This window comes from Terrapene carolina, unplaced genomic scaffold, assembly GCF_002925995.2.
Source record: "Terrapene carolina triunguis isolate 2854851 unplaced genomic scaffold, T_m_triunguis-2.0 Scaffold32644, whole genome shotgun sequence".
NCBI lineage: Eukaryota > Metazoa > Chordata > Testudines > Emydidae > Terrapene > Terrapene triunguis.
Genome location: NW_020696995.1, coordinates 1 through 17,376, shown reverse-complemented (window position 1 = coordinate 17,376; position 17,376 = coordinate 1). Strand labels below are relative to the sequence as shown.

The 17,376-nt window shown below is 44.3% G+C and overlaps 1 protein-coding gene across 1 annotated transcript; it reads right to left on the bottom strand.

The window, feature by feature from the left end:
• Positions 1 to 4,128: 4,128 nt before the first annotated feature.
• On the bottom strand, positions 4,129 to 5,058 carry LOC113409347 (olfactory receptor 5V1-like). Its single transcript, XM_026663137.1, has one exon. The coding sequence runs from the start codon at positions 5,056 to 5,058 to the stop codon at positions 4,129 to 4,131; it is 930 nt and encodes a 309-aa protein (XP_026518922.1).
• Positions 5,059 to 17,376: the final 12,318 nt, after the last annotated feature.

The window sequence follows — 17,376 nt, the reverse complement described above, 5'->3', positions numbered from 1 at the left end:
GGCGAAGCCATCTATGATGACCTCCACGTTTCCGAGGGTCACTACCTTTGAGAGCAGTGTGTTGGCTACTTGCATCACAACAACCCCCATGGTAGATTTGCCCACGCCAAAGTGGTTCGCGACTGACCGGTAGCTGTCTGGCGTTGCAAGCTTCCAGAGGGCTATGGCCACTCGCTTCTGGACAGTCAGGGCTGCTCGCATCCGGGTGTCATTGCGCTTCAGGGCAGGGGACAGCAACTCACAAAGTTCCAGGAAAGTCCCCTTCCACATGCGAAAGTTTTGCAGCCACTGGGATTCATCCCAGACCTGCAGTACTATGCGGTCCCACCAGTCCGTGCTTGTTTCCCGGGCCCAGAATCGCCGTTCCACAATATCCACATGACCCATTGTCACCATGATGTCCTCCGTGCTGGGTCCCGTGCTTTCTGACAGGCCTGTGCTACTCTCAGACTTCAGGCCCTCACCGCGGTGCCGTAGCCTCCTCGCCCGATTTATCTGCATCTGCCTCTGGGAAAGGTGGATGATAAGCTGCGAGGCGTTGACAACGGCGACAACTGCAGCGATGGTTGCAGCGGGCTCCATGCTCACAGTGCTGTGGTGTCCGCGCTGTCACTGACCAGAAAAGTGCGTGAACTGATTTCCCGCCCGCGCTTTCAGGGAGGGAGGGCGGTAGTGACGGACGGATGACGACAGTAACCCAAAAGCACCCTTGACACATTTTTTTACCCCGAAGGCATTGGCGGCTCGACCCAGAATTCCAATGGGCAGCGGGGACTGCGGGAACTGTGGGATAGCTGCCCACAGTGCACCGCTTCCAATGTCGACGCTTTCCACGTTAGTGTGGACTCACAAAGTCGAATTACTGTCCTTAGTGTGGACACACACGTTCGACTTTGCAATATCGATTCCACATATTCGATTTAAGTGAAATCGAACTACTCTCGTAGTGTAGACATACCCTTACTTTGCTTAATAGCCTTTGGTGAGGGATCTTGTCTAAAGCTTTCTGAAAATCTAAATACACTATATCCACTGGATCCCCCTTGTCCACATGCTTGTTGACCCCCTCTTAGCCGCAGTGAATTATCAGGAGACACCTCAGGCTAGCTCACATTGGAGGGAGTGAAGAATGTAGTAGAAAGAAAGAACCTGAAGCATGGGTCCTGGTACAAGACTTGAGGTCAGAACTAAAAGTCAGCAAAAGACGGGCCCTGTGGCACAAAAGCAAAATTAGCATAAATCAGGTTATGATCAAAAGTCAGACTATGACAGAAAGCAAAACTCCTGCTTGCAAGTTCACTGTCTGGTACATGAACTCATGCCTGGTGCTTCTTAGGAGGGCCTCTCTTTGATGTGGCTAGCCTTCACTTTGCTTTGCAGGTTAACAACAGGTGCAATCCAGTCTAGAGCCCCTTTGAAGTGTTCCCCTGTGATACTCAGTCCCTGTACAGAAATACCAGGTCAGCTATCCCCACATGGACAGTGCACACATCAGTGTGTTTCATGTTACAGTATCAGCTCCTGTATCACATCACAGCACTCAGATATATTTGCAGTGGAAACAACCATAAGTTTATTAGCTGTCTCTAGCCTCTGAATGCCAGAAGCTGGGAATGGGTGACAGGGGAGGGATCACTTGATGATTACCTGTTCTGTTCATTCCCTTTGGGGCACCTGGCATTGGCCACTGTCAGAAGACAAGATACTGGGCTAGATGGACCTGTGATCTGACCGAGTATGGCCATTCTTATGTTCTTATCAAAGGCTAAAATGTAAGAGACAGAGAGCAAGGATAATAATGGAATCCAGGAGGTAAGATATAAAACAAAATCCATACATACTTTTTTAGAGACTTAAACTGTTAACAGTCTTATCTCACCTAAATGTCCCTTACAGTGCTTCCAACTATGAGAAGGTTGGGATCCTATTTTAAAGAATGTAATTGCACTGGCTGATTACTTCCTCAGGTGCAGGATAAAGAGGTGTCCTTCTGCCTTTTCCTTATATCTTCCAAAACATATTTTCAGTCCCCAGGGTTTATTCCTGGGGTGATGACTTCTTATCTCGTAACTTCAAGGTGGTTATGTATGCAAACAGGGCTCCAATTGTGTTAGTTTACAATGTTTAATTATATGTGAACCAAGGCAGGTAGGTGAATATATATGCTTTGTCTGGCAGAAACCTGTTTAGAAAGACAGGTTGGCTGAGGTAATACTTTTTATTGGACCAACTTCTCTTGATGAGAGAGAGACAAGCTTTCAAAATTATATAAACCTCTTCTTCACATATGGGAAAGGTACTCTGAGCATCACAGATAAATGCAAGGTGGAACAGATTGTTTAGCATAAATAGTTTACACATATTCTAAGAGACCATTCAAGGCGGAGTGGCCTGTTAACACCTATGCAGTCATAGGACAAAAAGAGAGGGTTAATGGGTTACAAATTGTTGGAATACGCCATAAATCCAGTGTCTCTGTCCAGTCCATGATTTTTAGTGTCTAGCAGAGTGATGAATTTAATCTCCCAGGCTCATCTTTTGAAAGTGCTGTACAGGTTTCCTATGAGGATGAGGATTGATTGGTCACTCTATGTCTGACCTATCTGTGAAAAGTGTTCACCCATAAGTGATAGGGTGTTTTTGTCTTCTATCATTTTTCTGTGTGAGTACATCTGAGAACATAGTGATTGTCTGGTTTCACCCACATTACTGTTATTGCACTGGATGTGGTATATCACATTTTAAGGAACAGGTGGTGTTTTTTGTGCTGGAATCTATGAGGAAGTTTGAGCCATCCGTCCAGAGGATGAAAATATCAACGTATCTCAGGTATATAATTGATTTTGTGGTGCACTTGTCTATAAATTTTTATTCAACATGGCTTATGAAGAGAGTGGCATACTGTACCATTCTAGTACCCAAGGCCATTCACCTGGTTTGGACAAATGTTGTTGAATGTAAAATTGTTATGGGTGAGGATGAAATGGATGAGTTTGGCAATGAGGAAATTCAATGGAAGATGGGCAACTAAATCCTTTAGCTTCTTATGAAAATCCAAGCCTCATCCCTTCATGGAAGTAGGCAATAAGTAATGTTCCACTCACTCATCATTATTATGCAGTTTCAAGGCTTTAATTAAAAGTATATGTTCATCTGTGTATGCAAAATGTGCCCAGCCCATTTAATGGCGTCATCGTCAGCCAGGTAGAGAACCAGTAGCCTGCCATCGAAATAAGTCAGTGGGTACTAGACAAAGATAAGTGACATAGACTGAAGTTGACCGTAATTAAAGAGATTAGACACACACTTGCCCTGTCCTGTTCAAAACCGGTTCAGAGATGACCATAGGTGCCTTGGCAGATCAAAACCGGTGGATAGATGGTTGGGTCAGTGACAAAAGAGTGATTACTGACTGTTGTCCTTGACCACTCGTTGTGCCAAGCAGATTCCACCATCATGGCCAATGTATATGTTCAAGGCCACACTCTGCCTGCCATTAAGGGTTATATAATTAATATTTAATTTAACTGTAATGGTGTATGTTTGAGTTCTCTCTCAAACTTGCCTAGTGATTGACCTCCATATTTAATAACAATGCTTTCCACCAATATAAAAGCTTTCATCTGCAAATATCAAAGCTCTTTATAGCAGTGGGTAAGTATCATTAGCTCTAGTTTCCCAATGGGGAAAATAAAGCATAAATATTTTCCTAATGTTACACAATGCATTACTAGCAGAACTAAGAATAGAACTCATCAGTCCTTAGGCTACCAGTCCTCTGCTCTAACCACTAGACCCTCTCCCCTAATAGAATTCAGAAAGCCTGCCCCCCTACCTTTACCCTTCAGCCTCATTCCCCTTCAACAGTCATTGACTACAACCTAGAAGTTCTGAGTCCAAGCAGCCCCTACTTCAATCACTAGACCTCACTCCCCTCCTCGAGCTAGGAACAGAACTCAGGATTCCTGCCCCAGTGTTCCTATTTTCTAACCCCCTAGACACTACTCTCTACTCAGGAAGGGGACAGAATGTGGGCTGAGTCTTGACTACCAGTTCCCATATGTTCTAATTCACTACATCCCACTCCCTTCCCAGCACTGGGGGTAGATGCCGGTAATGTTGACTCCCTTAGAAAAACATTTTCCTACCAGAGACCTTTTTCATAGCCCCCTTCACATCCTTGTTCCTCAGTGTGTAGATGATTGGATTTAACATAGGGGTGACGAGGCTGTACAGCAGGGAGATCAGCCTGTCCTTGTCCAGAGAGTAGCTGGAGATAGGTCTGATGTAGGTGAAGATGCAGCTGCCATAGTAAAGCAGAACTACCGTGAGGTGCGATGCACAGGTAGAGAAGGCCTTTCTCCTCCCCTGGGACGATTGCATCTTCAGTATCCTGAACACAATGTGCACGTATGAAAGGATGATGCACAAGGAAGGACCCCAGCCCAAGAAGAGGCTGGAGACAACTGTCATGGTGACATTGAGGGAGACATCTCCGCAGGACAGAGCCAGCAGGGGTGGGATGTCACAGTAGAAGTAGCTGAGTCTGTTGACACCGCAGAAGGACAGCTGGATTGTGAGGACTGTGTGAACAGCTGCATTGAGAGAGCCAGTGAGCCAAGAGGCAGCCACTAATGTGGAACAAAGCTTGCTACTCATGAGCACTGTGTAGCGCAGTGGGTTGCAGATGGCCACATAGCGGTCATATGCCATGGTGGCCAAGAGAATGCCCTCTGCCCCCACAAATAAGAGGAAGAAGTAGAGCTGTGCCATGCAGCTTGTGTAGGAGAGGCTGCTGCTGCCTGAAAGAAGGTGCTGCAGCATCTGGGGGATGGTGGTGGTGGTCTGGAAGATGTCTAGGAGGGAGAGATTCCCCAGGAAGAGGTACATGGGAGTTCGGAGACACGGCTCCACCAAGGAAAGGAGGAGGGTGAGCATGTTTCCCAGCAGGGTAAAAATGTAGATGATGGAGATGATGCCCAAGAGAAGGAAACGCAAGCCCGGGAGTTTGGAAAATCCCAAGAGGATGAATTCAGTTGGTGTGGTTTGATTCTCCATGGCCACCTCTTCACTTAACTGCAGGGGAGAAGAGCATGGACTGTAAACAAGAAGAATGAGTAAGGATGCAACATGTCAGAGGTTTCTCTTTGGTGACTGAATGAATCTGGAGTTTCTTTCTCTCTCCCACCCCTCTGTTCAACTAACAGATCTCATTTATCTCCACAGCCAGGGAGAGAACCCAGTAGTCCTGACTTCCATCCCCCACACTCTAACCACTTAACTCCTCTCCCAGAAGTGGGATAGAATCTAGGAGCTCTGACTCTCTGACCTTCATTAACTTCCCTCCCGGTACTCAAAACAGACCCAGGGTGTCTCATTGCCAGAGCACACTCTATTTCAAGGTTGCACCTCACTCCTAGTACCCACTGCTCTAATCATTGAACCACACTCCCTGCCTGAACCCAAATGAGAAAAGCACCCACCCAGCCTGGCCTATAGCCCTGTGGTTTGGGTGCTTAACTAGAAAAAGGGGGGATGATTGTGGTTCAAATCCCTGCTTTAGAAGAGACATTCACACTGATACGTCCCAGCTGAGTGTCTGGACATATCATCTTCCTTTCCAAATGCAAATGGATGGACATCATACCAAATGGACTGAAGGTGAAAAATCCATTGCTATCTACATACTGCACAGACCACAGTGAGAGATTATGCCATACACTATCAAAGAAACTGAGGAACCACCTGATCAGCATCCTATACAGCAAACAGGAAAACATCAAAAAAGAGCTCTCCAACCTGGAGACTTTCATAAATAACCAACCCGCCACACAAATGGACTTTACTAAAATAAGACAGGAGATCTACATTACACACTTCACCTCTCTACAAAGGAAAAAGGACCGTAAGTGTCTAAAATCCTACCTGCCACATGGGACCACAACAGTGGTGCCCCTAACTCACCCAGCAATATCGTCAATTTATCCAGCTACACACTCAACCCAGCAGAAGAGTCTGTACTATCTCGGGGACTCTCTTTTTGCCCCAGCACCCCCACGAACATGATACAGTTCTGCGGTGATCTGGAAGCTTACTTTCGCCACCTCCGACTCAAAGAATACTTTCAAGATAATACTGAACAGTGCACTGATACACAGATACACTCCCACCAACAACACAGGAAGAAGAACTCCACATGGACTCCTCCTGAGGGTCGAAATGACAGTCTGGACCTATACATAGAATACTTCAGCCGATGTGCACAGGCAGAAATTGTAGAAAAACAACATCGCTTGCCTCGTAACCTAAGTCGTGCAGAACGCAATGCCATCCACAGCCTCAGAAACAACCCTGACATTATAATCAAAGAGGCTGATAAAGGAGGGGCTGTTGTCATCATGAACAGGTCTGACTACCAGAAGGAGGCTGCCAGACAACTGTCCAATACCAAATTCTACAGGCCACTTTCCTCAGATCCCACTGAAGAATATACTAAGAAACTGCACCATCTTCTGAGGACACTCCCTACACTAACACAGGAATAAATCAACATACCCTTAGAGTCCTGACCAGGGTTATTCTATCTACTACCCAAAATCCACAAACCTGGACGCCCCATCATCTCTGGAATTGGCACACTCACTGAAGGACTATCCGGATATGTGGACTCTCTGCTCAGACCCTATGCCACCAGCACTCCCAGCTATCTCCGTGACACCACTGATTTCCTGAGAAAACTACAATGCATTGGTGATCTCCCAGAAAACACCATCCTAGCCACCGGATATCTCACCATGGCTCTCTACACAAACATCCCACACATAGATGGAATACAAGCTGTCAGGAACAGTATCCCTGATGATGACACAGCACAAATTGTTGCTGAGCTCTGTGACTTTATCCTCAGGCACAATTATTTCAAATTTGCTGACAATATATACCTCCAGACCAGTGGCACCGCCATGGGCACCCTCATGGCCCCACAATATGCCAACATTTTTATGGCTGACCTGGAACAACTCTTCCTCAACTCTTGTCCACTCACACCCCTTCTCTACCTACGCTACATGGATGACATCTTCATCATCTGGACCCATGGGAAGGAGACGCTGGAAGAATTCCACCACGATTTCAACAGCTTCCACCCCACCATCAACCTCAGCCTGGACCAATCTACACGGGAGGTCCACTTCCTAGACACCACAGTACAAACAAGTGATGGTCATGTTAACACCACCCTATAACAAAAACCCACCGACCGCTATGCCTACCTTCATGCCTCCAGCTTCCACCCCGGACACACCACACGATCCATAGTCTACAGCCAAGCGCTAGGTACAACCGTATCTGCTTCAACCCGTCAGACAGAGACCAACACCTACAAGATCTTCACCAAGCATTCTCAAAACTACGATATCCGCACAAAGAAATAAGGAAACAAATCAACAGAGCCAGACGTGTACCCAGAAGCCTCCTGCTACAAGACAAGCCCAAGAAGGAAACCAACAGAACTCCACTGGCCATCACCTACAGTCCTCAGCTTAAACCTCTCCAATGCATCATCAGTGATCTACAACCCATCCTGGACAATGATCCCTCACTTTCACAGACCTTGGGAGGCAGGCCAGTCCTCGCCCACAGACAACCTGCCAACCTTAGCATATTCTCACCAGCAACCATACACTGCACCATAACAACTCTAACTCAGGAACCAATCCATGCAACAAACCTCGATGCCAACTCTGCCCACATATCTACACCAGCAACACCATCACAGGACCTAACCAGATCAGCTACAACATCACCAGTTCATTCACCTGCACATCCACCAATATTATATATGCTATTATGTGCCAGCAATGCCCCTCTGCTATGTACATTGGCCAAACTGGACAGTCACTACGTAAAAGGATAAATGGACACAAGTCAGATTTCAGGAATGGCAATATACAAAAACCTGTAGGAGAACACTTCAGCCTCCCTGGCCACACAATAGCAGACGTAAAGGTAGCCATCTTACAGCAAAAAAACTTCAGGACCAGACTCCAAAGAGAAACTGCTGAGCTTCAGTTCCTTTGCAAATTTGACACCATCAGATCAGGATTAAACAAAGACTGTGAATGGCTAGCCAACTACAAAAGCAGTTTCTCCTCCCTTGGTGTTCACACCTCAACTGCTAGCAGAGGACCTCACCCTCCCTGATTGAACTAACCTCGTTATCTCCAAACTGATTCTGGCCTGAATATTTATACCTGGCTCTGGAAATTTCCATTACATGCGTCTGACGAAGTGGGTATTCACCCACGAAAGCTTATGCTCCAATACATCTGTTAGTCTTAAAGGTGCCACAGGACTCTCTGTTGCTTTTTACAGATCCAGACTAACACGGCTACCCCTCTGATACTTGTCTGGACAAGGAGGCTAAAAATCTTAAAGGGTACTCCTCCTCCTCTGGCTGACTGAAACGTCCTTTCTCAACAAATAAACTCTTTGTCCAAAAAAATTCACCCAGCTTTACCCAGGAGCCCCATGAACCTCTAAACCCTAGAGCCCACTCCTCTTTTTCAGCTTGGAATGGAGCTCAGGAATCCTCTATAGGCCGATCACACACACTTCTGAGTACCTGAAGGAGAGGATATGCGAGTTCCTGATTCCTCATCTTTGCTGTCACACTTGGATACGAGTCTTTCCCTTAGCCAGGGCTAAAGCCAGGATTTTGGAAACAGCTTGTCCTTCCATGGACCGTGGAGTACCTATCCAAGTGATAAAGGATGTTAATCTTTGTGGACTGTAAGTTTAATAGTACAGTCAGGAGCACAGTAATATGACAACACTAAATAGATAATTTTCTCAAAGTGGAAGAACATATAGAAATGCTCTAGTCTTCATTTACTTAGTGGCTACACATTTCCAGATTTCATGCAAAGTACCTTTTGTCTTTTTTTTTCCAACTCAGCTGCCCATTCAGAAAAAAAGTTCAATATTCTAACAAAAATTTTCTATGGGAGAGACTTCAGTGTATTCAGAAACATGGTAGCATTATGGAATAAATGGCCAAGTTCTGATCTCCACAACCTCACTGTAAGCACTGAGTATAATAATATGGTCAGACAGATAGAGAAGGAGACTGAGAGAGGCTTCCACACAGAGGAAGAGAGAGAGAGAGAGGGAGAAAGAGAGAGATGATAATGATAATGATTAGCAAAATAAAGACTCACCCTAGGCTTCATTCTTATTTTGTTTAAATTCCCACAATTCTACCATGCAAAGTATCACAGTCCTCTTTACATTGGTATCCACCATCAACTGTCAGCTTAGCTGAATTAGAAAGACAACACAATGTTGGAAATCAGTCAGATGTTCAAAGAGAAAAAATAATACCCTAAAGATAGTGCTGAAGTATGAAATGTCTGGGCCATCCAATGCATGACAGGTTATAACACCTCTCTTCTGAAGAGCCAAATTCTATCCTTCCCAACAACCATAATTTTCAACTAATTCAATGGACAGGCAAAGAGTTAGATTGATAGATAAGGAAAGAGACACAAATATAGATGGAGAGATAATAATTTGGTGATTGATAGACAGATAACAATAACTTATTTTAATTAATAACATTTAGAATCATTATATTCCTTATATTTCACACTTTATATTTTAAGATTCCTGAGTCCATTTGATACTGGGATCCATTAATTTTCAGCATAGCAAAAGCAGAAAGATTACATTATCTGATGGTTACATGAAAGAAATGTATGTGCCCGTGAAAGGCATGGTAGTTTTTTAAAAGACTACAGATTCTGATTTCCACAACACCTGAAAGTTATGAACATTCCAATAGAGACACAAATGGTCACACAGAGAGAAAGAGAAAGAGACAGAAAGGAACATACAGAAATGGGGAAATAGATAGATAGATAGATAGATAGATAGAATTCAAACATGCATGAAAGATTGAACAATCAGATCCATTATAATAGCTATAGCAATACGTGAAATATATCTCAACTACTAGCTCAAATAAATAAATGGTGTTGGCTCTTTATTACTAACAATGGGGAACTTGAAGGAGAACTTAAGTACATGTACTTTAAAAAGGACTCTTGAGAAGATATCCCCAGAGCTTCTGGTGTGTTTTCAAGGATGATGCTGCTATACATGGGAAAAAAAGTCAGCATCTTGTTCTTTGGTGAAGTACATTTAATTGTAGTGTACAGCCTTGATGTAGATTGTATCTGGAAAAGGTGGTGTTCATTGCTGATATACATTTCTATGCCAGTTTACATCCAAAGCCAGAGTGTGTCTTTCTGGAGTGGTGTAGATCACTCGCACTTCTCTGGCTTTGACAATTTTACAGAAAGAAATAAGTGTCTGAGCCTCATGGGTGGGAAATAAATGCACCAGACATGACCCTGGTAAAGGATTCTGTGTGGAAAATCTGTGTTTAAGATTTTAAACGAGATCTAAGGAAGTTTGGTGTCTGAATTCCACTGAGTTTTAGTCAGAATCGAGCATCTAAAATTTGTAGCAGTCATTTGGAATCTCCAGAGAGAAATATTTGCTCTAACCTCATTTAAATCAATGTATTTATGCCAGGGATAAATTTGACCCAAGATGTTCATGGAACATGGTGATGGATCTCTCGCTTCTCAATTAGGGTCTTGACTCTGAAGCCTAATGATAATATTTGGGCCAGCTTTGTAAAGTTGATTTACCTAATCATAGGCACTGAGACTGGGGTTTTCAAAGGGATGTAAGGCAGTAAGGCCCCCAGCTAACCTTGCATGAGGGCCAATGGAAGTTGGATGCCTAACTCCCTGAGGGTCTTCTGAAAATCCCAGCCTTAAAGCTTTATTTCAACACCGTCATTTTCAAATCCCATTTGGCCCCATCTATGCACACCATTATAGCTGTTTCACTGTTGACTAGTTCAACAGAAATAGAATAGAATCATAGAATCACAAGACTGGAAGGGACCTTGAGAGGTCATCTAGTCCAGTCCCCTGCATTCTCATGGCTGGACTAAGTATTATATAGATCATTCCTGACAGGTGTTTGTCTAACCTGCTCTTAAAAATCTCCAATGATGGAGATTCCACAAGCTCCCTAGGTAATTTATTCCAGTGCTTATCCACCCTCCTCCTTGAAACATTTTATGTACTTGAAAACTGTTATCAAATCCCCCCTCAGTCTTCTCTTTTCCAGACTAAACAAACCCAATTTTTTTCAATCTTCCCTTAAGGTCATGTTTGTAGACTGTGACGGTCCATGCCCCTAGGGTCAGGTCTGCGTGGCCTATCCATCACAGTCTATGAAGCAGCCCTTGAGTGCAGGGCAGGGTGGCCTAGTGGCCAGAGTCTACAGAGCATCCCTTGGGTGCAGGGCAGTGTGGCCTAAAGGCCAGAGTCTACAAAGCATTGGGGCGCCCCTTATGGGGTGGGGCAGCCCCAGAAGGGGGGCCCAGGCCCACCCATCTCCACCAGGCCCCAACCCAGGGCCCTAACAGTGGCATAGTGGCTGAGTCGGGGGGGGGGTCCTACCGAAACACACTGAGTTTCTCCGGGTGGCAGGTACCACTCTGTGACCCTCCCTGGGTCACTTCCTACCAGAGTCTGTGTTGGGGTTTCCCATGAGATGTCAGGTCCTCTGTGTTTGGCAGGGCCAGTCATCTCCAGGGGTTCCTCCAGTCGCCAGGGTGCAGGCAGGCTGTGGACAGCTTTGATTCCCGGTGTAATCAGAAGCTGTGGCTGGCCCTCCGCAGGAGCTTCCCAGGCAGGTCCTCCCCCTGCGGCCTCCAGCCCAGAATGAGCTGGTCTCCCTCCCTTTATACTACTAGAGCACTTGGAGCTTGCCCAATCTTGCCAGGGAGGCGGGACTTCCGCTGTCAGTACCATGGGCTTAACCCTGTCTGGGCTAGTGCGGGGTAAGCAGACCCCATCACACAGACCTTTAAAAAATTTTGTTGCTTTTCTCTGGACTCTCCAAATTTGTCCACATCCTTCCTGAAATGTGGCACCCAGAACTGGACATAGTACTCCAGCTAAGGCCATATCAGAGTGCAGTAAACAGAATTACTTCTCATGGTCTCGCGTACAACACTCCTGCTAATACATCCCAGAATGATGTTTGCTTTCTTTGCAACAGTGTTACACCGTTGACTCAAAATTTAGCTTGTGATCCACTATGACCCCCAGATCCCTTTCCGCAATACTCCTTTCTAGGCAGTCATTTCCCATTTCATAGTTTCCATGAATGCCAGCAGTTTCTAAATGTTGGCACCTAGTGCGGCAGTTAGACACCTAAATCCACCTTGTGAATCTGGCTCTAAAAGTCTCTGTCTGTTACAGTTGCAAAGACAGGAAAACAAGGAGACACAAACTCTCCCCTCCTCACAAAGCAACACCAGAGTTACAGAGCTTAGTGCTCTCAGTCTGATCTCACTGCCCTGGGAGACCTGGCTCAGGTTAGCAACCTTAGGTGAGGCAGGGTCTCTCTCCTGCCTTCACTGTCTTGAGCAATTCTGGGTTCCATGTGAAAGGCAGCACAATATAAGTTTCATGTAAGAAATCAAATAGAAGGGGAAAATATCTGTGGTGCTTGTTTTAATGTTCTGAAGAAAGGTCTCAAGGTTCAATTTGTTTTGGGAGTAAAACACCCAGAATTAAAGTGTGTGTATAAGAAGGATCTGCCACTAGATGGAGCTGTGGAGACAGCTGTGTTTGACTCCACAAAGGAAAACGTGCCAGTAATTTGAAACTAAGCTGGTCCTGGTTTGTTTGTTAGGGGGCTTTTTCTTTACCTTTTTATTTTTTCCGGTTCTTGTTGTGCACACAGAAAGCAGAAGACCAGACGATCAAAGTGCAGGCAATCGAATGTTTATCAGGGTTAGTTTCAGCAAGCATGTGTTCTATAACACAGCCTTGTTTTTCAGTGTTTCGACTTTCCCTTTTCAGTAGGCATCCTTTTCAGTAGGCATAATTATACCTGAAATGCACGCTGACAGTTTCATCCCTTACAAACTTATGGTTATGTTTTTGTTTGGGGGGTCATGAGTCTGGAGTTTTTATTTCACCCCTTTTGTACCCCCATGGGAGGGTTAAAGGAGTGAGGTTGTGCTTCGGTCAGGGGCAGGCATTTTTTGGTCTTTTTAGTGTTTTATCTCCCCCCACACACAAATCCCTCATTTGCTGTTCCCAACTGGCTGCTTGTTTGACCTTGGCTTTGAGATAAGGAGTTGAGGGAGTTTTTAAGGGTGCACTCGTTTATTATACTTTTACCATGCCCAGTAACACTTTAACTGCTTTTATTTGTTTTTATTTTTATTCTAACAAACCCATTTGGCTTGGGCAAAAGCAACATATACACAGTGTTGTTGTTCTTTTCTTAGAAAGGATCGCTTTTGTTCATGGAGTAAGAATTAGTAAGAATATATATGTATCAAAAATTAAACAGGGAAGCCTATATTTTAGGCCTGAATCTTAACATTGACATTAGCACTCCCTAACACCATCATGCCAGGTTGGAAAAAAGGGTCTCAAGGATGGGGTGAAAATGACGACGGTTGACACCTCTCATGGGACCCAAACAAAACATGGTGAGCCATTAGGGACTTCACACAGACAGGAGAGGCTGGGTTTCTTTAATGAGCTGCAGTGCGCACAAGTTGCCCAGGTTTGTCACAGAGCACTATAGCACATGGGGAGGGTGAGAGGAACCCATCAGTACACCTGCAAACAGGAGGCCTTCAAACTAGGCGACTGTACTCCCTGGAGGATAGGATTTATGAGATGGACCATTTCATGGAGCTGTATGTGATAGAAAAATGAACAGCCAAGATCTCATCCCCTTTATTATATTAATGTAAAGGTGAATGAGGTGATATTAGAAATAGAAATAGATACATGAGCGGCGGCTGGCTATATATGTCCATGATCTCTGAGGGGCTTACAAAATCCTTAAAAAAAACCATGCCCACCCCCCAATTTTTAACAGGGGTGTAATAATTTGGGAAGCAGGGGGCCATGCTGCAAGCCTGAGGTGGATGTGGAGCAGTGCTGGCAGGGGCTGATCTTCATTGGTGGGCGAGCTGAGCTGATAAGGTGATCAGATCAGCTCCACTGCCGGTGTAGTGAAAGATACTGCTCCTCGTAGGAATGGTGCTACTGGTAGCACTTTCTGATACTTATAGATCATTAGAAGCTGCTATTGTAATAAACTGCTTCCCGATGTAGCAAATGCCTACAGGTAGCAGTTTCTTGCACTATAGTATATGTGAAATTGCTACGTGTAGAAATGTGCTATCTGTAGCAGCTAGTGATATGTACAGATTGTAAGAAACAGCTTCTGTAAAAAGATGCTACTTTATTTGTACATGCTTGAAAACTGTTATCATATTTCTGCCATTATCTCAATCATTAAGATTTTGAATAGATCCTACTTTATTTGTACATGCTTGAAAACTGTTATCATATTTCTATGCCATTATCGCAATCCTATGCCATTATCTCAATCATTAAGATTTTGAATAGAAACATATCCAGAACTGATCCCTGGAGAACCCCACTTGTTATGCCCATCTTATTTATCGTTATGTCCATCTAGGTTTCATTTCCATAGTTTGTTTATGAGAAGGTCATGGAAAACAGTATCAAAAGCCTTACTAAAGGCAAGATATACCACATGTACTGCTTGTAGGCTTGTTACACTGTTAAAGAAAGCTATCAGGTTGGTTTTACATGTGAGACTGCTTGAAATACCTTTTTTAGCAAAGTTGGACCTTTCGCTGCTGCGAGTAGCACGGTCCTACAGATATCATTTTCACACACATATATGTGTATGAAACTGCAAACTATAGGGATGTGCTCCCTGTAACACTGCAATGTGATTAAGCTAATTCCTACAGGCAGCAGTTTCTCACACCACTGATATGTAAGACTGCTATCTGTCAGAATCAGCTACAATGGCAGCAGGTCCCTTGCCAATGATGAGTGGCCATTACACTGCAGTCTGCCCCAGTGAGCGGGGGCTAGATGATGACTGGCAGTAGCCACTGAGGCAAGGTGGGTTTAGAGGGTTAGGGGTTCCCCTGGGAGTGGAAACCCAGAATAAGAGGTTACTGTGGGGGTAGCACCCCAAGGTAAAGGGCACCGGGGTCTGGCAGGGACACAGGTGCCAGCGGCAGGCGAGACACTGGCCAGTAGGAGGCGCTCTGTACACTGGAGAGCTAATTCCTGAGATGACCAGCAGGAGGCGCTGCGCTGGTGAGTCTCGACCTCGCTACAGTGCTATTGGATTAAAGGAGCTTTTGTGGAAAGAACCACCAGTAGAGCAATGTATGTCTAATATAACTATGTTAAAAACTCACACCTTAACCTATCACTTCCCAACTCATGAGGATAAAAGAACTAACTCAGTGGATACCAGTAATATTCTAAACTTTTCTTTGTGGGTCAGTTGGACAAGTCTGTACAAACTAATGAAGAAAAATAACCAAATTATCCAACTGACTGAAATCACACGGGCCCAGGTTCAGACACGCAGTCTGGCTATTTTACATCAGGGATCTGAAATATAAAGAGTATCTGCACAAGCAGAACAAATTAAAACACACCATTGGTATGATATTCTTAAAGGATGGGCCCCCAATTATTCTTTTCTTTATTCTGATAAGTTTAATGTTAATTGTAATGTGTGGTATGTTCTGTTGGATGCTGAAACCACCAGCTCAGATTGTTTCAAAAAAATTATATAGCCTTGAGACAATTACATAAAGTGTGACCCATTCAACACCTCTGGATTGAAGGGTCATTTGCGAGTCAATGTAGAGCTGAAGAATGAAATTGTTTCTTTTCTTTAATTACTATTATTAATATGACTTTATTCTGTATCAAATGAACAAACCAAACTTCACTGTTCTAACATTGTAACTCCTGTTTGCCTCCCAACATTTTAAATTGTTCATTACACTTGTTTTAATAAGATTCCATATTGTAACTAAAACCCCATTTTAAAATGCTTACTCCATTTTGCAAAACCCCGCTGTAACCTCATTAACTTAGTTCAGTGAATGGTTAACAATGCGTTATAAGAAGTTTGATCCCATGGCCACAACAACCCCTGTCTGACCTGTTTGGTACCCAGCATACACTGCCAAACCAAAGCTTCCCAAAATACAGTGGGTGGACAGTGGGATATGTATTCATGGTGCACGTCATTCTGAATCTATACAAGTGCTTCTGGTGAGTACCCTGACTGCTGAGGCAAGGAGTCCAGGAGGCATGCACACAAGTGACATAGTAACCATAGTGACTCTATGGTGACATAACTTGAGTTAACCCACACTTAAATTGTAGATATGGCCTTAGGTATATTAAATGTTTGGGAGTATGAGGGTAGACTCAGGCTAGGTCTACACTGGGGGGGGGGGATCGATTTAAGATACGCAAATTCAGCTACGCGAATAGCGTAGCTGAATTCTACGTATCCTTTTTGACTTACCCCGCTGTGAGGACGGCGGCAAATCGACTGCCACGGCTCCCCCGTCGATGGCGCTTACTCCTCCTGACGAGGTGGGAGTACGCGCGTCAATTCGGGGATCAATTTATCCGTCTAGATGAGATGCGATAAATCGATCCCCGAGAGATCGATTTCTACCCGCCGATCCGGGCGGGTAGTGTAGACTAGCCCTAAGATTCATTCAGGTGTTTAGGCTCAAGGCATTGTAACTGGCCTTACTGCACCCATCCTACAGGCTCAGGAACAAAGAGGCACAAAAAAAGGTATTTATTTATTAACATTTCTTGACTCAAGGGTGTATAACTCATAATTTTAGAATTCTTGTGGTTGTAAAGGTATCTTGGGGTTGTAGATGTGTGTTCATTATATTTTGAAAGGAAAAACTATGAATGGGTTGAACAAAGAATTAGATCAGTCCCTCAGGATAAGTAGAATGGCTATTAGCCAAGATAATCAGGGATGCAGGCCCATGCTCTGCATGTCCCTAAAACGTTCTTTGACTGCCAGATGCTGGGAGTGGACAATGGGATGGTTCAATGAGTCATTGCCTGGTCTGATCATTCCCTTAGAAGCACCTGGCATTGGCCACTGTCAGACGACAGGATACTAGATTAGGTGGACTATTGGTCTGATCACTAATATTTACACCATTGGTGGATTGACTGAAAACAAAGTTTTGACAATAGACCAGAAATTCAGTCAGAGTGGAAGTCAGATGATCCAACAGAATAAACATCTGCTCTAAAAATGAGAAGAAAAAAAATAGAATTAAAAAATCAGGGAATTCAGGGAATCCCAGCAGCAGATAAGACAACTTGGGAAACTGCTCGGAGACTCTATGCAATCAGATACAGTGATAAG